This window comes from Acipenser ruthenus, chromosome 13 (genome assembly GCF_902713425.1).
Source record: "Acipenser ruthenus chromosome 13, fAciRut3.2 maternal haplotype, whole genome shotgun sequence".
NCBI lineage: Eukaryota > Metazoa > Chordata > Actinopteri > Acipenseriformes > Acipenseridae > Acipenser > Acipenser ruthenus.
The window spans coordinates 20,369,160-20,392,086 of record NC_081201.1 but is presented as its reverse complement, the minus strand read 5'-3'; the positions used below and the strand labels follow the sequence as shown (position 1 = coordinate 20,392,086).

The 22,927-nt window shown below is 41.5% G+C and overlaps 1 protein-coding gene across 1 annotated transcript in view; it reads left to right on the top strand.

The window, feature by feature from the left end:
* Positions 1-22,927, top strand: part of inpp5f (inositol polyphosphate-5-phosphatase F) — a 105,598-nt gene that overhangs the window by 39,334 nt on the left and 43,337 nt on the right. Inside the window, exon 2 of the mRNA XM_034031411.3 lies at positions 11,019-11,099. Coding sequence (XP_033887302.2) covers positions 11,019-11,099 — 81 coding nt within the window. The remainder of the gene's footprint in view (positions 1-11,018; positions 11,100-22,927) is intronic.

The following is a 22,927-nucleotide window of genomic DNA, read 5'->3' as shown; positions in this document are numbered from 1 at the left end:
AATGTAGTAGGGTTTGGAAACCTTCATCCAGTTGAGTGAAGGCACTTCACTGCCCTTCTGTCTCATTACAGCAAATGTTACTGAATGCTGGCATATCCTGTAATTAATGAAAGCTTAAAAATCAGCCCTCTCCAGACTTCAGTCAAGCATTGCTGGTTGGAATCAGCCCTCTCCAGACTAATCTAGCATTACTGGATCGATTTTCTGAAGAGGTTGCAAGTGAGAATAAAACAGTTTTCAAGAATTTAAGCAGCTGCAAAAAGAAAGAGAAACAAGAAATCCCCAGTACTTATGAATAAGACATTTCTTAACAGAAGTTTCTTTTTAAGTGCTCATTTTTATTAAGGACTAATGATGATAAAATATAAATGGAGTGTAGAGGTGCAATCAGCAACCACTTTGCTAATCGAATATCAGACCGGTAATCCTCAATATGCAGTCATTGAGAACACTATTATTCAAGAGTGTGCATTTTCACCAGCAGAAATAAACTGTGACCAGCAGAAATAAACTTATAACCTTGGGTCTTATAGTAATTATTTAAACAGTGGCGATATTTAGATCTGCTTCTGTTTTAGATTAATCCAGTAGATCTGTGTTCTGTAAAAATATTTTCACCAATTGTTGCTTATGAATCACCCCGTATATCTATTGTCGTTGAAAGTAAATGAAGTATTTGATGAACTAGCACAGTCAGACAGTTTAATGATTGATTCGATTGTCTCAAACCACATGGTTTAGATATACCTCTATATGCAGGGAAGAACCACGTCAAGGTCGTTAGTAGTGTCTTCTGGTCTATTTGTCTCTGTCAAGCCTAAATGAAATAAGCTTGCTTGTGTAATGGTTCACATTTCCAAAACATATTTTTCTCCCCACAGATCATTGCAACCTACATAACCTGCAGCCTTATCACATGGTTGTTTGATGCTGACATTTGCTGATTCCCAGTTTCATCCTGTGATGAACGAGGGGCTCTCAAGTAGAACTGTTTATTAAATCAGGTTCAAATGGCCGTCAACATACCATGTGTGAGTCGGCGCTAATGAGGCTGTAATTGTGTTTCCAGTGGCTCACCCTTTGGTAATTTATTAAATAGGTATACAAATAAATAGCAGTCCGTGCAAATTTCCTGGAACTACAGAAAAATAATTGGCTTTTTTTTTTTATATCGAGTTTGTTTTTACTTTAAAGAACCTCGCTGCTGATTTTTGCAGGTTTTCCAGTTTGCTCCAATAGTCCCCAGAGTATAAATCTCAGGTCATCTCTGAAAAAAATACATCAAATTGGGCAACTGCATCTAATTATTCCTACACTTCATTAATCTCCAAACGCAGTATCCCTGCAAACAGGCTCTGTGCTTCCTGTACATCCTAGCTGCAATTTCCAGCTGTCACACAGATTGAAATACTTTTCATACACCATTCCAGGGTACCACAGAGTGTAGAACATAATACCATAGCACACCCATCCAGCACTGCAGATAAGCTGCATACTGGGTGTTTTGCTCATTGAAAACATATGAATGCCACATGATATTTACATTTTAATGCGTAACAAATATGCATAGGAAATTTGCTGCATACATGAATCACAGAAATGCCTGGACAGGTAATTGTAGCCTGCATGGCAATTGCCAGAAACACATGATCAATAAGTCTGGGTTTTCAATAAATATGGTTTGATCCACTCACTTGCGATGCATGTTTCTGGCTGGTAAATAAGTGACTGGATTCTTGATCCAGCGCCGTCTTAGTCCCCATCAACCTAACCTACCAATTTACCAATCATATAATAAAATAATATATAATAAATACAATATTCTGTGTTTGGAGAGAGTCAGGATGCTTTGTATTGCTATAGCAAGGCGATCAATAAGGAATGCAGTATGATCATTTCTTTATAAATAGATACTATGTTCATGCATTTAAGTATATTCCATCTGCAGCTTTGGAATTAGAAACAGATGTTCACAGCCATACTGTTTGTGGTCAATAAAGCAAATAATTGTTTTATTGCAAGACCAAGTTTTTGTACAGTAGTTCAAAGTAACCTTACAGTTAAAATGTAAAGCTCTCATCACTGTGATCTCTACACTTTGGCTGGCTGGCCTTCACTTCAAACACGTCGGCTATGCCATTGGTACAGACTCATTTATAAAACTCTAATCAGGAAATCACCCCTCTAAGCGAATTGTTGACTATATCGGTCTCCTCTTACAACCTTCAATCCAGCAATTTGATTAGTTTAACTGCCCCTCGAGTTTTTACTGCTGTTGGGCATAACTCATTCCAATATGCAGCTGCTGACGATTGGAATGAGTTACAATCAAGGCTTAAACTCCCTGGTTTTATTTCAGAGGGTGCTTTCTTTTCTAGGCTTGAAGCTCTTTTCCTTGTTTCATGTGCTTGTCAGAACAGATGCTGATTTCATTAGTTTTTTTTTCTCTTTTTTAAAAAAATTTTGTATTGCTGTAATGTTTCTAACTGTCAGTGTATTGTTGTATGTTGTATTTATGCTGCCTCTTGGCCAGTTCGGCATTTTAAATGAGAACTTGTTCTCAGTGTCTTTACCTGGTTAAATATAGGTTTGAATTGAATTGAATTTGAATTGAATGCAGACCTCCTTGGTTAGCATTAAAGTGTGTACAGTATTTATTGGAAGTACTCGTGACTTCAAGCTAATGTTGCATTTTACCCGCCCCAAGTACATTTTACTCGCATACTGTCTAAATTGGAGAGTAAATTATTCAGTGACCCAAAACCTTATCTGGAGCGCTGAACACATCTGTCGTTTTTCTCCCTCTAAAGGGCTATTTACACTATAGCGTTTATTGGTGGCGTTGTCTATGGTAAAAAATCGAATCTATGCAATTGAATACTACCTTTGATACTTGAGCGTAATCGCTACGGGAAAAAAAAAAATTGAAATTCGCTGCTAAAAAAAAATCGAAACACCACCCTGTCCTGCCAAATTTGGTTATAATCTGAAGGCAATATGGATCAGGTGCAAACTGCTGCATGGTTATTGCACCGAAGAAGAGAAAAAGGAGAATGTGGATTCACCCTATGATAACGAGCAACAGGAAACCCTAGGGGAGTACTAGCGTCCTGTGCAAGAGCTGAAATATACTGTATATATGTATGTACTAAATTGTGTTATTGGTAGCTCGCCCCTATAAATATGTGTTTGTTGTTATTGTTAGTTTTACTGTTTTCATTATGTTTTTTGTGATTCTTGTTTGTTTTGGATTGGCAGGGAGGGGGTTAAATTCCTCCCTGTAAAATACATGTGAGAATGTGGCTGGAGCCTTAAGTGTTTAATTGTTAATTATTAGTTAATTGGGCTCCAGCCACAGACTATAAAAGGCAGGTGAAACCCTTTGTGTAGGAGGTGTTTTTTTGGGGTGAGTTTGTTTGTTGGTGTGCTGTGCTGTTTAGTTTTGAGAAAGAAACTGTAGTGAAGGCGAATGCCCAGCCTACATTTCTGTATTTTGTTTAAACCTTTTGTTTGGGCCCTTGTGCCTATTTATTTGACTATTTTTTGTTTAATAAAGATCATTATTTTGCCCCTTCCACTGTCTCTGAGCCTCAAACCTCTGTCATCCTGCCACACGTGGTGTCAGGGCGGGATAGCGCCACCTAGAGGCTCAGAGCAGTATTTTTTTTTAATTTTGAATTTTTTTGAATTTTTGGATTTTTGAGGTTTGGCGGTGCGCAGAATGGGGAAAAACCAAAGGCAGCGAAGAAAGCAGCAGCGGCCGCCACCACCAACCCAAACCCTGTGGGAGGACCCAGCGAGCTTGTTCCCGTGGTGCTCCTGGTGCGGGAAGGAGGACCACCGGTGGAGGTCCTGTCCGGATGGGCCACCAGCTGACTCGTGTGGGCGCTGTGAGCTGGATGGCCACAGCTGGGCAGGAGCAGCTACCAACCCCGTCCTCGGCAGCCACCCCACCAACACCGCCTTCACCACCATCACGGGAGATCTGGGAGTGATTGGTGCACCCCGAAGCGGACCTCTTCCACGACCTCCCCACAGCCCTCAGCATGCTGTGGCATCGAGATGGGGAGCGGTGGGAGGAGTGGGAGAGAGAGCACCACCCGGGGTCCCTCCAGGAGATAGCCGTCATGGTCCTGGCATACCTGGCGATAGACATGGGGGAGATCCCCCTCCTTGAAGAAAAGGGGGTGGAGCCGCTGCCGTCGCCCTAGAGGGAGGAGCCCGAACGTCCGCAGCCCGAGAGGGAGGAGCCCGAACGTCCGCAGCCCGAGAGGGAGGAGCCCGAACGTCCGCAGCCCGAGAGGGAGGAGCCCGAACGTCCGCAGCCCGAGAGGGAGGAGCCCGAACGTCCGCAGCCCGAGAGGGAGGAGCCCGAACGTCCGCAGCCCGAGAGGGAGGAGCCCGAACGTCCGCAGCCCGAGAGGGAGGAGCCCGAACGTCCGCAGCCCGAGAGGGAGGAGCCCGAGCGGGAGGAGTCGGTGCGTCCACGGCCCGAGGGGGAACAGCCGGAGCTGTCTCTTCCTCCACCGCCAGCAGAGGGGGAACAGCCGGAGCTGTCTCTCCCGCCACCGCTAGCAGAGGGGGAACAGCCGGAGCTGTCTCTCCCTCCACCGCCAGCAGAGGGGGAACAGCCGGAGCTGTCTCTCCCTCCACCGCCAGCAGAAGATGTTGGAGGTCCCTCCCAGCCTCTGTACCGGCTGCTGAAGGGAGCGTGGGGACAAACTGCCCGGCGGCTAAGAGGCACAGCACCACCCAAGGATGCCTGCCTGTCCGCATCGCCTGGGGTTGCCTGCCTGTCCGCATCGCCTGGGGTTGCCTGCCTGCCTGCATCGTCTAGAGAAAATCTGAGTGTGCTTTCTCCTAGGGATGCTGGTCCGCCGTCGCCTGGGGTCGCTGCTGGTCCGCCGTCGCCTGGGGTGGAGCTACTGTCCCGAGCGCCAGAGGGTCCAGAGGGTCCTGCGCCGCCAGGGGGTCCAGGTGGTCCAGAGGGTCCTGCACCGCCAGGGGGTCCAGAGGGTCCAGCGTCGCCAGAGGGGCCAGAGGGGCCAGGGGATCCCGCGTCGCCAGAGGGGCCAGAGGGTCCAGCATCGCCGGAAGGACCAGCGTCGCCGTTCCTGCCTCCGCCACCAGAGGGAGACAAGCTGCTGTTCTCTCCTCCGCCACCAGAGGGAGACGAGCTGCTGTTCTCGCCTCCGACTCTGGCCACTGCCACCCTGGCCGGAGGTTCCTGCAATGTTGGCCACGCACAAGGATGCCTGCCTCGCATCGCCTGGGGTTGCCTGCTGCTCTGCTTTTGTTCCTCCTAGGGTCGCCGAAGGTCCTGCTTCGCCTGGGGTCGCCGAGGGTCCTGCTTCGCCTGGAGTCGCTGCCAGTCCTGAATGGCAGCAGGAAGTACTGTGGCCGGAGCCTCACAAAGGGGAGCTGCCGGCCACGAAGAAGGGGGGGGAGGTGAGGAGACCGCAACCACCACAGCCCCGACCACCACCCCTGTGCCACAGCCCGGCGCCTGGGGGTTGGATCCCTCGGCCTGGGCTCCCGGACACCCAGGCTCCATGTCTGGACCTTTGGTCGCTGGGCCTGACTCCCAGGTCGCAGCACCACCAGGCACAGGAGGTCGCCTGGTCTCCTGCTCTGCTCCCCCTGGTTGCCCAGACGTCGCTGCACTGTCGCCTGGGCTCGCACCTCTGCCTGGGGCTGCAGCCGACTGGTCGCCTGCCTGCGCTCCCGACGCCCCATACAATGCACCATGGTTCCCTTTCGCCAGGTCTCGGTCCCGCCAAGAGGGCGCCGGGTTGTGGACTGAACCTCCCTCAGCATTGGGAGAAGGAGGACCACCCACCATGGCCGCCCCCTTGGGCCACTTGCTTCCCCTCGTCTGGGACTTTGTGACTAAGGGGGGAGGTGGCCATTGGGGCCAAGTGTGCTGCGCACAAGGGGGGGGAAATGTGATGGGGTGCTAGCTCGCCCCTATAAATATGTGTTTGTTGTTATTGTTAGTTTTACTGTTTTCATTATGTTTTTTGTGATTCTTGTTTGTTTTGGATTGGCAGGGAGGGGGTTAAATTCCTCCCTGTAAAATACATGTGAGAATGTGGCTGGAGCCTTAAGTGTTTAATTGTTAATTATTAGTTAATTGGGCTCCAGCCACAGACTATAAAAGGCAGGTGAAACCCTTTGTGTAGGAGGTGTTTTTTTGGGGTGAGTTTGTTTGTTGGTGTGCTGTGCTGTTTAGTTTTGAGAAAGAAACTGTAGTGAAGGCGAATGCCCAGCCTACATTTCTGTATTTTGTTTAAACCTTTTGTTTGGGCCCTTGTGCCTATTTATTTGACTATTTTTTGTTTAATAAAGATCATTATTTTGCCCCTTCCACTGTCTCTGAGCCTCAAACCTCTGTCATCCTGCCACAGTAACAAATAATCTCAACAGTGGTAGAAGTACAGACAGGATTACCAAACGCAATCATTTCGATGCATCCTGATGTTGTTGTGTTGTGTTTTTTTTACCTGATTTTGTTTTGTAGTTCAGTCTATATTTAATAATGGGGTGCAGGATCTCATGGCATGCATTTTCTAGAAGCTACACCCAGACTGCTAGAGTCAGACGTTCCCCCATCTTGCCTGTGATATTTGACACGCAAGTCTGAATACAAAAATAGCAGCGAATAAACGCTATAGTGTGAATAGTCCTTAAATCTGCCTTTTGAGAGTGCCTGCACTGGGCAGCCTTCCTCATTCCATTCAAATCCTGGGACAATAGGACCTTTCAACTCTTGCAGCCTCCCCTACTCCACTGAACATGTATATGGTCAGAGAGGAAGTGTGTCTGATTACACAGTTGTGTCGAATCACAGCTTTTTTTTTTTTTTTTTTTAAATACCTTTTGCTTCAAGAGTCTGATTTATTCATTTGGAATCATAATTTATCTAAAATAATAAATCTAACTTTGTCATACCCGTAGAGATTCATAAATATTTTACAAAAATTGCTTACTGTAATGTACTGTAATCATGGACATTCTCATACATATTTACAACCTGCTTTTGCCCTGGGTAGTTATCAGTTATCAGTATGACTGTGGCCCACAGCAGCTTTGCAGTTCATATCTTCCTCTACATCTTGGTTATGCCCTGGTAGAGATTTTCCCTGATTTTCTCATTACCTGATAATCACTCTTGCCTGTATCTAGTAGAAGGACTGACTGCCTGAAGGACAGTGCAGTAAATTGAGCTCTTGCATTGCTGCGGGTGGTGAGGGAGAGCTGCTTCATTTCTCTGTAATGAGGAGATGTCCTTGGAGTCCGGCAGAAGGACAGGCAGTCATTACTGCCTCTGACGTGCAGAGCGCTCTTAAATACTGAATAGAAACTTGTTTTTAAAGCTGCAGTGCAGGGTTCGATTTAAAGCTGCAGTGCAGGTACAATTCGCTGTTCTGTTTGCCACCTTCTTTCGTACTCTTTTTATCATAGCGCGTGCCTTGTCGGCAGTCCTGTTTGTTTACGCACCCCAACAGCAGCACTTCTATACATTACCCAGTCATTATGATAGTATAGTGCATATGAATATGAAGTGTTTTAAACCAATCTAAAGATGTTGCCACCTTGTTCATAGTCCAGTTTGTTTATACCCCTTCCTCACCTCCACAAGTCATTATGTGAGCTAAATAGGCATGCTGATGTATTTACTTTCAGGGAAGCGTCTTAAATGTGTGCAAACCCAGCCAGAGCAGGAGAAGGGATTCCATTAGGTCATGGCACAATATCATTATATATATATATATATATATATATATATATATATATATATATATATATATATATATATATGTGTATATATATATAATAAATAAATATATAAAATATAAATAAATTATTGTAGACATCTATATCTTGTGTATCTTTTTTTCCTCATCCACAAAAGCAAAACTTTTGCTACTTTTGAGAAATTTCTAGAAATTATGCATTTCCATTGGGGTATGTAAACTTTTCACTACAAGTGTGTGCGTGTGCGTATCCCAGTCACCCTCGCTTCTTTACCTGCAGAACCTCTTTGGTTTAATCCGGTTCCAATCACAGAAATGAATACAGTGCCTCTCCTCCAGGCCTCTGTTTGACTCAGCAGTAATTTAAGAAGTCACTGATGAATTTTTAATGGCTCCTGTCCTTGTCTGTGTCTCCTGAAGTCTGCTCAATGGTACTAATAAAGAGCTGTACATTACTGTACAAGGGTTTCAGATGCATATGTCTGAATACAGAGCTGATTTTTCTGCGTTAAGACTAGTCAAGGAACAACTGAATGTGATGAGGATGAGGGGGAGGGGGAGTGTGGCCTCACTGAAGGTACATAGAATGTCTCGTAACAAATTAATGCTGTGTGACTAATATAAAAAGTGCTTAGTTCAGCCAATTAATTTGACTGGTTAACACTTAGATTCAGTGCTGAGTAAACTTGGAGTAACTTCTAGAACTTTCCAGTAATATAAATAGTAGCAGTGTGGAGTAGTGGTTAGGGCTCTGGACTCTTGACCGGAGGGTTGTGGGTTCAATCCCCAGTGGGGGACACTGCTGTTGTACCCTTGAGCAAGATACTTTACCTCGATTGCTCCAGTAAAAACCCAACTGTATAAATGGGTAATTGTATGTAAAAATAATGTGATATATGTATAATGTGAAATAATGTATAATGTGATATCTTGTAACAATTGTAAGTCGCCCTGGATAAGGGCGTCTGCTAAGAAATAAATAATAATAATAATAATAATAATAATAATAATAATAATAATTATAATAATAATAATAATAGTATAAATACAGGGGCCTTAAGGCCACCAGTTCAGTTTAGTTCCAGCTGCCTAAGTGGATACATATCTGCATTTTTCTGAGATGGCATCAAGGTCATAGGAGACTTAAAAATGGTGGCATTCCTGATGGGTCTCCAAGGCGGTTTTACCAAGTTTCCCTGCTATCTTTGCCTTTGGGACAGCAGGGACACCAAGGCGCACTACCGCAGGTGGGACTGGCCACAGTGGACCGAGTTCTCTGTGGGGAGGAACAACGTCAAGTGGGAGCCACTGGTGGACCCCCGGAAGGTGCTGATGCCACCACTGCACATCAAATTGGGCCTTATGAAACAATTTGTCAGAGCTCTAGATAAGGAGTCGGCAGCCTTCAAGTACCTTCAAGACTTCTTCCCTAAGCTGTGTGAGGCAAAGGTCAAAGCCGGTGTCTTCGTCGGACCACAGATAAAGAAGATCCTGGAGTGCAATGAATTCCCCAAGAAGCTCACTAGTAAGGAGAAAGCGGCTTGGAACAGCTTTGTCGCAGTGGTTCGGGGCTTCCTGGGCAATCACAAGGCCGAAAACTATGTGGAGCTGGTTGAGACTCTGGTGAAGAACTACGGCACAATGGGCTGTAGGATGTCCCTCAAAGTCCATATCCTTGATGCTCATCTTGATAAATTCAAGAAGAACATGGGAGCGTACTCGGAGGAGCAAGGCGAGCGCTTCCACCAGGATATACTGGACTTTGAACGCGGCTACCAAGGACAGTATAACGAGAACATGATGGGAGACTACATTTGGGGGCTGATTCGTGAAAGTGATTTACAGTATAATCGTAAATCTCGAAAAACTACTCGCTTCTAAATCTTTTGTAGTCATTTTTGTATTACTGTAGTATAAATACATGTTAATTTGGATTCATATGTTGTTTTTTTCTGACTTTATGTGAACGAAAAGACACAAATTCACCCGTTTTCTCATTGGAAATAGGTAAATTTCAAAATATCACTGTCCTGGTTACAAAAGCAAAGTTTGTGGGGAATAATAGCCATTTTCTATACTTTTGAGGCATAAGCAATTAGGAAATAACACTTACTACCCAGGAACAAAAATTGTGTTACATCAAAGAGTGAGGAAACGCGTATTATTATTATTATTATTATTATTATTATTATTATTATTATTATTATTATTTTGTTATTATTATTATTATTATTTTGTTTATTTAGCAGACTTACAGAGACTAGGGTGTGTGAACTATGCATCAGCTGCAGAGTCACTTACAACTATGCCTCACCCGAAAGACGGAGCACAAGGAGGTTAAGTAACTTGCTCAGGGTCACACAATGAGTCAGTGGCTGAGGTGGGATTTGAACCGGGTACCTCATGGTTCCAAGACCTTTTCTTTAACCACTGGACCACACAGGCTCCTATAGTAGACCCAGAAGGAATATAATCCAGAGTTGTTTATGTCTTCACTCATGGATTGATTCATTTTTGAGTTACACACAAAGAGCCATTGTGTATCCTTTGTGTTGGCATTGTGTATCCATTGGTTCATGTTTATACCATTTACTTATGATGAAATTAAGATGTTTATTTTTGTTTCATGGATTAACCATTGCTGTTGCTGTGGGGAGCTCTGAATACAAAGTGTGACATCACACTGCGGCAGGCTGGCCAGTGAAATATGAAATATACAGATTTGCGTCACCCTATAGAATTAACTAATTTTGCTTCATAAAGTTGAATGAAACCTGCTCAATAATGTTATGTTAACCTATTAAATTACATACATTTGTTATAATTACATTTGTAGTTTTCCATATACTTAACAAGAAACTGACCATTTAAAAATGTGACATTTTGAAATCTAACATGAAATACTACTGTACTACTAGTATGGCTTCTGGTACTTTTGCAGTATTATTTTGTTGTTTCTTTGATTACACAGTATTAAATAAAAGATTAAAATTATGTTCATAGTGTCGTGTGGGTTTTTTTAATTTTTTTTTCTGTAAATGATGTCTTTATCCTAAAATTCTTGGTGATGCAAAACTTTTGTCCATAGCTGTCCGTACTCCTTTGGTGCACCCACGCGCGTAGTATATCGTAACAAATACCAGCATGGTCATTTTGGCCTCTCGATTCAAGCAGTGCTTTGTGTTTGTTAGACTGGCCCCAGCTCTCATCCTAGCCAGCCCGCCCCAGTATTGTAATGCTGTCCTTTCTGTTTCCTTGCAGCCACAGACCTGCTGCTGGCCTGGAACCCCATCTGCCTGGGGCTGGTGGAAGGACTCCTTGGCAAGATCCAGCTTCACACTGGTAAGACACTTAATGGGGTCTCTTACATTATCTTCCGGTTTTTAAATTTCCCCTGCCAGGAAGCATATCCCTGGGGTTGAGTGTACAAGTATCTAAGTTTGTACATATATCACAGTCATGCGGTCAGAGCAAACAAATAAGTGAGATATGATACAATTCGTAGTGAGATTTGGGCAATCTCATTAGTGTGGTCATTTCTTTTCTTTCAGGACTACTCAAATACTTTCCTAAATTAAGTTACTATAAATGAGACTGGACCTTTTTTACTCTAGAGATCCCCAATTCAGTTATGATGAATCTTGGTAAGGGCATTCTTTAGTTACTCAAAGGATATTTTATTATCCAAATATATGGAAGGGTCTGTATGTATGTTAGTTTGGCAGACATTTCTATATATAGCTGAAGAATCGCTAATCCAATTGTAAAAGGGCTTTCTTTAGTTATCAGAATCTGTGGAGTTATGGAGGCGCCTGTTCTGTCTGTACATTTCACACAGTCTAGAGAACTGAATTCTATTAGAGTGGAACTTGGTAAGGACATTCTTTAGTTATTGGGGTCTGTTCAGTTGATTGAAACAGTGCTGGATCTAAATACTGCCATTGTTTGAACCATTAAAAGAAGGAAAACCAACATATCTGCCAGTGTGTGTTTCTCTCTTAGTGTATTTTTGGTCCTATTTTAATATTCAAACAGTGGTGGTATTTAGATCTGATAAATAGCCCCCAGTGTATCACAAATATCAGAATCTGGAGGTTTCATTTCTATGCAGTGTACCGTTATGTGTATGCATTACTGCACATATAAATTAGAGATTTACAAACTGTTTGAAAATTACAATTGGATTAAAAAGCTATGCATTTCTACTAGAAGTCATTGTGGAAGTCCTGGTTTTACCCTTGCAAAACCCCATTGTCATAAAGCACCTTAGAAGGAATTGGAATTTATATTTTAAAGACATGATAGTTGTTGTGGTTGTTCAACTGCTTTCATTTGATGCCAATGCAATTGACGAACAGTGACTTAAATTGAAGTAATGTGTTGCCACTGTGAGGAGCTCTATTTAACAGAATCCTGCTGATTGCAATCAGTGATGTGTTGGAATTGATGTAAAGGGAATGCGATACAAGCGATAGTTTAGATTACATAAATTAATTTAATGCAACAGCCAGCTGCTTGCCTTTTTTTTTTTTATCCAGGACATTTATATGTATAGGACAGGTCTGGTTCTTTTCTTCCAAGGACGACCTACTGTTTGATCTGGCAGCTTACGATCAAGAGATGGTGTCTGTCTGGCGTGATAAAGAAATTAGATGCGTCTTTTCTGCGCCTCTCTAAGCACCAGGGCCGAGGCTGTAGATATTGCTGTGTAGCTCCCCACCATGGAAAGCAGTATACCCTTACACACTTCAGTTGGATTTTTCTTATCTCCAAAACTTTGACAGAATAACAGATCGGATTTCGGCGTGATCGTTTATAGTAAGTACAGGTGTATTCAGTGTCGTGTCTGTGCTACGAATGGTTATTGTCAGGACAGTGTAATGAACCTCTATACTTCATACTTAAAATGCGCTTTTGCTTTACTGGCATCTCTAAGCTTAGCCACTCCAATATGGCTGTGTCTCCCTTTTTTCTCTCTGCCATGTTCCATCTCTCACTCTCACGCAGTACTTGTGACGTCACACAGAGTATGGTGGATGTGTGTGAGCACTGTCTCCCTGCTGGAAATACCATTTCAGTAGTATTAGGAAGCCGGTTAGGACCCTGTATGTGTTGTATCAGCCCCATGCATTGCATGCAGTACTGTATGTCTACTCAGTAAATGCTAGTCAAACAAATAGGAAAGCTCTATGTGTAGTCTGCAAGTGAATAAACACAGCTTCATCCTTGTATTTATCCTACTGAACATACTGTGCAGAATTGATGTCACATCTAGAAGGCACAGATTGTGTTTTCAGGTACTGTGTTATTATTATTTGTATTATTATTTGTTTATTTAGCAGACGCCTTTATCCAAGGCGACTTACAGAGACTAGGGTGTGTGAACTATGCATCAGCTGCAGAGTCACTTACAACTACGTCTCACCCGAAAGACGGAGCACAAGGAGGTTAAGTGACTTGCTCAGGGTCACACAATGAGTCAGTGGCTGAGGTGGGATTTGAACCGGGGACCTTCTGGTTACAAGCCCTTTTCTTTAACCGCTGGACCGCACAGTGTTACTGTATAGTACGTGTCGTGTAATGACAGGTGCATTCAGGGCCAGCCTAAGGCAAGGCGAGCGAGGCGGCCGCCAGGTCCCCCACTGTTTAGGGGGCCCCGCGCTCAACCGGACTGCCGTGAGATTTAACGTGCCGATTTGAATGTGTTTATTACATGCGCTCAAAACGCTCAGGGGTGCAAATGTGGCGCTGTGGTGCTAGATTCTAGCGCTAGGGTAACTCATATAGCACCAGCAACATTAAAATATGAAGCCAGTAGACATGTTTAAGATTTATTTAAATGATTTTTATTCCTTAGCAACCGTTGGTGACAATAGTTTCTCATTATGTCTACTCGCATGACCCTCCCACACTCATCCACATAACTGATAAGAATACATTGTAAATTAATGTTTCGTGTTCGCAAGCCTCTTCATTTATTACTGTATTTGTTTATTTAGCAGACGCCTTTATCCAAGGTGACTTACAGAGGCTAGGGTGTGTGAACTATGCATCAGCTGCAGAGTCACTTTCAACTACGTCTCACCCGAAAGATGGAACACAAGGAGGTTAAGTGACTTGCTCAGGATCACACAGTGAGTCAGCGAGCGAGCCGGGATTTGAACCGGGTACCTTCTGGTTACAAGTCCTTTTCTTTCATCGCTGTACCACACAGCCTCAAAAGTTAAGCTTTGCTAGTTTTATAAAGGTATTTTGTTGATTAAAAAATACTCTAGTTAGATGTGTATAATGACGGATGTTGTAGCTAATGTAAATCTAATCCATTAATAAAATTCAATGTAGCTGAATTCACAAGCTATTTTTTCGTTATTATGTTGAACGTTTGGGCTACTCAGGTCTACAGTCTTATGCTTCTTAATATAGCAATTATAGTGTTAAGAGGTTATGTAAATATACAGCACAATTGTTTCCAATACCATTCATCATTTTGTTAATTTGATTTATTTTTTTTTACCCAGTAAAATATTTCTGAATGGAACATAATAATAATATAATGACAATTAAACTACATCTACCCACATCTAAAATACCCTAATTTTAAGTACATGCTTGTTTATTAATTATTTTTCTTCTAAGAAAAAAATAAGATAATATACATGCTGCTAGGAGTCTTGCCATGGAAGAGAGAGATGTGGCAGAATTTCCTTTTTACAAAATATTACAAATATGAGTCGGATTAGATATGGGGGGGGGGGGGGGACATTTTGTTAATATTTACTGTAACACAAAACACTAAAAACGAATTGAGGTGGGGGGGCAAAGTGGCATTGCACACAGAGTGTCAAAGAGGGATTGCTTTGTTATTATTATTTCTGCCTGGTTATTCTCGCAGCCGACCTATCAGAACCCACTTATAGTCGGTTATTCAGTGTTTTTCAATAGGCTTATTGAGGTATAGTCATTTTAGTAAAAAAAGTGAATACGTGTGTGTTTGAAGTAGACTGGAATGGTGAAGTTTTGAAGTTGTGAATTTATATAAAATGATAGTCAAACAAATACACTGAAATAAGTATTCATTAACATTTTAATATCATTAATATGATTTACCTTATCTTAACGTTAGTATATGTCGGTGCATATGATTACATGATGCGTCTATCTACGAACTTTAAGACATGGTTGCTACTGTAGCATTCATTTGATGTTCTGGACCCCGCACTTAATCATCACCGCCTAGGGCCTTTAGCAGAGTTTTGGGCACCCCATGCTCCTGAGTGAAACACTGGATTGAAAAAAGAAAAATCTCCAATATGTGTATAAACAGTAGGAAGACTCTGTGACAGGCTTGAGTCGGTGCAGTAAATAAGTGTGTCTGTTTTTACTTACTCTTGAGAGGGCCTGTCACTCGGAGAGACAGCTTGTTTACTGAGGTGATTGAAATCAGGGTCTTGGGACGCTTTTTGTGTTTTAAAAGACATTTCATTTGCAGAACTCATTAAGGTTTATTCATGCATTGCGGCTTCAGAGAGAACATTTATTTTTGCATAACAGAAAAAAACTAGATTTTGAAACGGTATGGATAATGTTTGAATGATTATTGGTACAACCTTTTTTTTTTTGTGCTGGTCACTCTCACCTTATAAAACATGCCATCCCATGCAGTTAAGACAAGAGAAGTGCCAAACGAAGCTAATTATTTCTGGCTGCTAAAACTGTGCAAATGATGTCTCTTCTAATAACAGACAACTTATACATGAGCTACTACTAAACATACAATACTTTTTTTTTTTTTTTTTTTTTTTTCTTTTAAATTTAGTCGTCGCCAATGGTTTTCTCCCCAATTTGGAATGCCCAATTGTTATTTGTATCCCGGTTCATAGGGTGCATCCTGCACTCCACGCTAAGCGTCTTTACTGGATGCGCCACTCGGGAGCCCCTACATAAAGTACTTTAAAGCAGGGCAATGCAGGTTCACGTCCTGGAAGTTGCCGGTCTTTGCTGGAGATTCTGGAGTGAGTGTTACATAGGCTGTTGTGTTCCCATGTTTTAGGGAGGCAAAACCAGCAGGGACTGTTTCTCCTTTTTGCAATACAGCGACCCGTATAGTCCTTTCACCGTTTCTAGGTTTAAAAAAGCAATTGGCTTGGAAATCAGAAAATGCCAACTGACCTTCAGTTCTCGTGAGCTGTTGGACATTTTAAATTGTGGAGAAAATTGTTCATAAAATAATTGGGCACACTAAAATAAAATTTGAGAAACATGCCGCGTTGTTGTTGTTTAACTTTTAAAATTGTGCGCTGAGGTTTACAGTATGTAGGGGATGACATCTGTACAGAGGATAAGAAGTCCTGGAATATGGACAACAGTGATTTGTTTGATTTCTTGTATGTGATTTTTATAATGACATTTTCAATAAGGGACAGTCCCTCTTAAAGAGTGACCGGGGGCGACCATTGAGTACATGGAAAAGAAGACCTTTTACTCTGTAGTTAGACAGGTAGCTGCAGGGCAGTGAGGGGTTTATGGCTGGCGCTCCAGACTCTGAATGTCTTCCTGTGGTTAAATCAGGGTGGGCTATTGTGAAACTCGTCAGGACAGATGAGTCCTTTGCACACAGACCGCATGATTTGGGATGCAAGATATGGTGGTGTGTGTGTGTGTGTGTGTGTGTGTGTGTGTGTGTGTGTATATGTATATATATATGTATGTGTGTGTGTGTGTGTATGTGTGTGTGTGTATATATATATATATATATATATATATATATATATATATATATATATATATATATATATAAACTTATAAAGAGTGGCGATCCACTTGGTAGCTGGAGAAGCAAAGCCACCATTCTGAATCATGAAAACTCCCAAGTGTTGAGAACAAGGATACTGACCCTGCTGAGGCGATGTGTGCACAATAGGATCAGGAAGAGAGGCTAAACACACCAGTGCTTTCTTTTCCAACCTGTCAACCCAGAATAACTTTCCTAGACATGTACCTGTACTATGCTTCATTTATCTTGACCAACATTCCAGCACAGCCTGCAGTTCGTTATGACATCATCATCTCTTGCTTGCTGTGTTGGGGAGGCAGAGAATATTAAGGACTGAACCGGCCCCTTTTCTTCAATTCTCCAATCAGAAGGGAGGAGGGCAAGTGAGCACAGCTGGAGCCCAGGAGGCAGTGATGATATAGTACCTGAAACACATGGCCTAAACATTCTGATTAGTCACTGCACTGAAATCATTTTATATAATGCAGTACAAAATGTTAAGGTTATGTGATTCTCCTGTAGAGGGGGGTTGAAATTGAATATCAGGAAGTGACTCAACACTAATGGATGCATTGAGAACCCTTTATTATTAAAAAGCAAGAAGCAAAATGAAATGCGTAGACTTCACAAAAGCTTTAAAACACATGTGCATGAAACCATCTGCATGTTCTTATACATAGTAAAACATGTGCACTGATAAAGATTATGACTATTTATTATATTATTAAAAAGCAAGAGGACATCCCATTTTTAAAAAAATGAGATCTCCAATGAGGAAACAAATACAAAAATTTAAATAAAAGAGCTTTAGTCTAATAGCATACAAGAATGCAGGTGTCACTGGGTAGCTGGCCAGGTGAAGCTCAAAATAAGGGAAGCAGGGTGTTTTCAATTGTTCAATGAATGTTTAATTCAGGCTCACAAAATAAAAACTATGGCGATTCAATAATCTATTATTATTATTATTATTATTATTATTATTATTATTTGTTTATTTAGCAGACGCCTTTATCCAAGGCGACCTACAGAGACTAGGGTGTGTGAACTATGCATCAGCTGCAGAGTCACTTACAATTACGTCTCACCCGAAAGACGGAGCACAAGGAGGTTATGTGACTTGCTCAGGGTCACACAATGAGTCAGTGGCTTAGGTGGGATTTGAACCGGGGGCCTCCTGGTTACAAGCCCTTTTCTTTAATTGTTGAATCTCTACTAGAAATGTATAAAAATGTGCTCTTTTATTGGAGGCAAACCGTGTTAATTGACGTCAAACAATTGAGAAGCACAGATATTTTGAGAACCCTGAGAAAAGCTGACTAACATGGTTGGACATTATTTTGGGTGACACAGCATTAACAATTTTTAGACCACTTTTTTTTGTTTTCAGAAAAGAAGTCATTGTGGAATTGGAAATCCATTATGATCTGGCTTCTGTCCTGTTCACACGACATTATTCTATTTTTATATTTCATTTTGGCCTTCATTCCTTGGAATTGATTTTATTAAGGCTAATGAAAATAATAACTAGATACATTTTAATATTGAAGCAACTGTAACAATAACAGCAACAGTGATTCCCATTTCTGTAGCACCTTTCATCAGAAGGATCCCAAAGCGCTTCACAAAAAAAACCAACATTAAATTAAAAACATAATACAAAATGTAATGAAACAGAAATTAAGAAAATGTGGTTTTAATCGTAAAATTTGAAAAACTAAGATAAAAGGCAAGTTTGTAAAAAATACTGGAGCACAACTACTGGAGTCTAAAACAAAAATGTAATAATTGGATTTAAAAAAAAAAAAGTGTGGGGTAAATCACAGTTTCAAAGCAATGCTGTTTCTGTGTAAAGGGGGCATAATGACATCTGCAGCAGATTGTAGACATTTTTTTCCAGTGTTTTAAATAGGTTAGGGCTTTAGTGCCTCGCCAAAACAGGTCACATTACTGCTGTAATCTTTGTGCTGTTGTGTCATCTGCTCCAAATAAAATGTTTTCATTAAATTTACATGTTCATTTCATCTAGGGATATAGAGTTAAAAGGCCTCTTGACTGAGAGTAGATTTGACTCCAATTCTTTTGCTCCACTGCCTGTGCATATAGTATCCACAACCACACCCTTTATAGTTCAGAAACTCTTGGTGTATTTAATTAAGACTGTTTGTTTGTTTTCCCTGCCGGGGTATACACACTGGAGGGGTACTGGAGGGGTATTTGTTTTAGATGTTAGAGTTCTGCATATTTCTAGAGAAACGCTTGTGCACTTGCAATAGACTGGCTTTGAGGGATCTTCTTCAGCTTTTGAGTGAGATTTATAATCTGGGGCATGGAGTCTGTCTGTCTGACTTGCTATCGGCTATCTTACAGTAAGCTATAGTAAGCTATTGACAGTTATATGAAGGACTGCATGTGAAATATACAGTTAATATAGGTCATGGAGATCTGCTGTACTTTTTACTTTAGAATAAGTTACACAGTTTAACCTACTGTAATAGAACTATGGCTATTGAAATTGAAAGTCAAATGCTGACCTTTTGATTCCCTTGTTCGTTTGTGTATAGATACAGTATATTAGGTCTAGACTAACAGGTGATGGTACAGTACTCCAGAGGCCTCGGGATGTGCACAGACTTGAGCTGTCAGATTGGGACACTCTCTCTCTTGCATAGCTGTAGATGAACCTGGCTCTTTGGCATAGTGGTTAAGGTGTCTGGTTGCTGGTTTGCGCCCAGCCTCTGCCCTGTTACACAATCAGTCTGAGTGGTTCTGGGTTCTGTTCCTCCGCCCTATTAGAAAATCATTCAGAGTTCTGGGTTCTCTTCCTTTGCCGTGCTACACAATCAGTCTGAGTGGTTCTGGGTTCTGTTAGTCCGCCCTGTTAGACAATCATTCTGAGTTCTGGGTTCTGTTCCTCTGCCCTGTTACACAGTCAGTCTGAATGGTTCTGGGTTCTGTTCCTCCGCCCTGTTACACAATCAATCTGAGTGGTTCTGGGTTCTGTTCCTCCAGTACTCTGCTTGCCTGGAGAATCCTAAGTGTCCGGATTGAACAGGATTCATGTAACAATGTGACTTTTTGACTGCAGATATATAGACTGAGAGAGTAAGTGGGGCTGGCAGAGTTGAAAGGTCATGTTGTCACAAGATTTGAATAGAATAAGGAAGGCTGTTCAGTCCTTGGGATTCTCCAGACAAGCTCAACGCAGAAAGACAGGTAAAGGCAAATTTAGAGGGAAAAAAACAAACAAAATAATACATTTAAATATATAAAACCAATTAAAATTACATTTGAACCTGCTTTGAGATTACAGAAGTGCTAGTAATTAATGAAAATGAACATGCACAGTTTATTTAAGAACACAGAACACCTTAATAAAGTAACCAAGCCGTACTGGCGTGTCCCTTGATACAGATTTCCGTTCGTTCTCATCTTTAAATCCCTGCTGCCAGTATTCAAACCTGCTCCACTCAGGAAGGATTACAGGCCTGGGAAATTGACTAGAGCAAAACCAAGCGGTGAGTTCCTGTAAAACGGGCTCCAAGGACCCAATTACTGCAGAAATGTTTCAAAGAGCCAGGCTGGACTCGCTGGAGAGCACCAACAGAGCTGCTTTCAACACTTTACAACGACATTGATGATGAAAACGGAAAAAGATAGAAAGATTTCTAAAGTAAATGCATTGTTTCCTAATGGGTCAAGATATTTATCTTGGTTTCATAATATTTGTGCACTTGCTAATAACCAGTTTCTGCTAACTGCAACAAATATGTTGAGCTACAGAAGGTAAGCTGCAGAAGAACACTGAAACGGCCATGGTACAGTACTTATCCATTAGTGGCACATATAGTAAAACATCTTTTTGCACATAATTGTTGTAAAATCTTTGAATTCTAGTTTCACAGTGCTTTTTGTACTGAAACTGAGCTGTTGTATTGAGCAAAATAACTGATTCTGTCTGTACAGAAAACCCCAAAATGATTAATATTTAATTTGTTTTAAAGTACTACCCATGTTCACCAGTCAAACCACACAAAACATCATCATCATTCGTGTGCCACTGTTCACTCAAAGTGATACACATACACGTAGTTATGGAGAAAAATTGAAAAAAAGTTCCTCATTCCTTTCACTTAGCAGACTTATTTTTAATTAAGAAGAAAATAGTTTAAAACAATTTGTTTCAAAAGCTGTTGAATTTGTTTTTGTTATTTAACATTTATATTTTGCTTCATCATTTCAAATTCAAATATTTTACACCATAGTTCTCTTTTGTACTGAAAAGATAGGAGGAGGGCTTGCAAACTTACATAAGACCAGACTGACATATCTAGACTAAAGAGAACACGTAAAAAAACAATACAAAAATAAACTGCACATTATGCTTTCATTTCAACGAACACATGAGGCAGCCAATCAGAATCCCGTATTAAAACACAATAAACAAATCCTCCCCTCCAGGAGGGGCTTTGGATTGAATCGGCCTATTGGTGACTTGCTTTGTTAACAAGCAAATGCTGAGGCAGGAACTGCCAAATCAGTCAAATGTCACACAAACACAGATAAAGGATTTGAACTCATCTGTGCAGAATGGGTCAAACAGCGATTGTTTTGGAAGCATATTTTTAAAGATCAGGCAAGCCCAGTTTTTTTAAATGTTGTCTGTTGATACAGAGCCGTGACCAGTTAACATGCTGCCGAATCTGAGGGTTACTGTCTGTCCCTTCTCTGAGGAATTTTAAGCAGTAAATGAAAGGTCATGTGTTCCACTGGGCTGGTCATTAGAATTCTGTGCCATTGTGCAGTCCTGAGGACTCCACTCCCCACTGCAACCCCCCTGGGATCCAAGGACTCTGCCTCTGTCATGTAAGAAAGGGCTTCAGTGACGGGAGATGGAGGAGGCTTCATAGAAAGAAAGAACCAGAACATAACTCTGAACTCAATTTCACACATTAACACAAACGGTGGACTAATATGCTTATTGGTGTGTCTAAAAGCAGCTGCAAATGTATTTTGTGGTGGATGTTCTCCTTTTCACTTCTCTTTTACAGGTTTTTCAAACTGGAGGTGTGTCAACCCAGTTCAAATTGATGGCCAGATACAATATAAATATACTAAGCCTTTGCACGAGAGAAAAGTTTGCTCTACTTTTATATTTTGTTATATGAACGAATACGAACATGGTCATTTTCGCCAACGAATACATTTCAAACAATTGTTGTTTGAATATAGTATTTGCTCCAGCTTTAATTTATATATTGTTGTGTTCAAAGCTTTCAATTTTAAATTTAAGAAAAAAATAACCATTTAAAGTTGGTAGTGTGCCTGTCTGCTTGTGTTTACAATGTGGTAACTGTTCATGTAATTGGCTGTAGGATGCTAGCTACTGTACAGTACGTGCAAGCAATTTGTATTGATCGGGTGAACCACGCCATTCACGATTCTCAACCAATTGGAGGGCTGAACAGAACACTTAGATTCCAGTACATGTTATGTTAGTGTGTGTATTGAGTAGCTGTAAGGTATCCAATCCCCCAAGGCAAGCCTCTCCTAAGAGGCAGTGAGAGGTCCAGGAGATAAACTACTGCTGAAGGAAACAGTATGAGGGTTGGGTGAGTAAAGGCAATGTGAGCAGCCTTACAGTCTGGGTGATGGATTCTCTTTCATCCCTGCCTCCTCCTAGCTGCTGGCAGGTTCCATAGAGCATGTGATAATCCCTCTGGGGGCTCTGATAGGCAGCTTTGAGGACTCGAGGTCCAATCAGGAAATGAGAATATATTACACAGAGAGCAAGCAGCAAGCATCTCTATCATTCTCTGTTGCTGTTCATCTTCGATCATTATTTAACATGCACATTATATGATTCTGAAAAGACTCCTCAAGGCTGCTGGTGGAGAAGCATAGTGGTGTTGCATGGGCTGCAGAGCACAGTGCTTCAACTAGGGCTGCAGTGCACAGCGCAATGTTAATATATGTCCCCACCTCTGCCTCGCAGATTCTTATCAGAATACTTTTTTGCTGGAATTGTTCAGTAAGCATGGCAAATAAAATATAGGCAGAAACCAGTAGATGATATGTTCATTGCGATGATTCCATCATATTTATTAAATCAAGCCTGCGGTTCATTCATTTTGGCACAGAACTGTTCTACAGCTGTGGGGACTTTACTGTATGCTCCCCTTTACATCCTTATTAATAACTGATTGAAACTCTATTTGTTTTATTAAATCAATCCTATCTAATAATTGGTAATTTCCAGTGAGACACTAACTTTTGCCTTTTCATTTCTCAGTTCCCTATCTATTTAAAGGGAATCTCTGTTTCATTTTCTAATCAGAATTTGCAGTAGTTCCCTAAGTCCCTTAAAATGCTGACTAGTGCAGCAACTGCTTAACTGAGG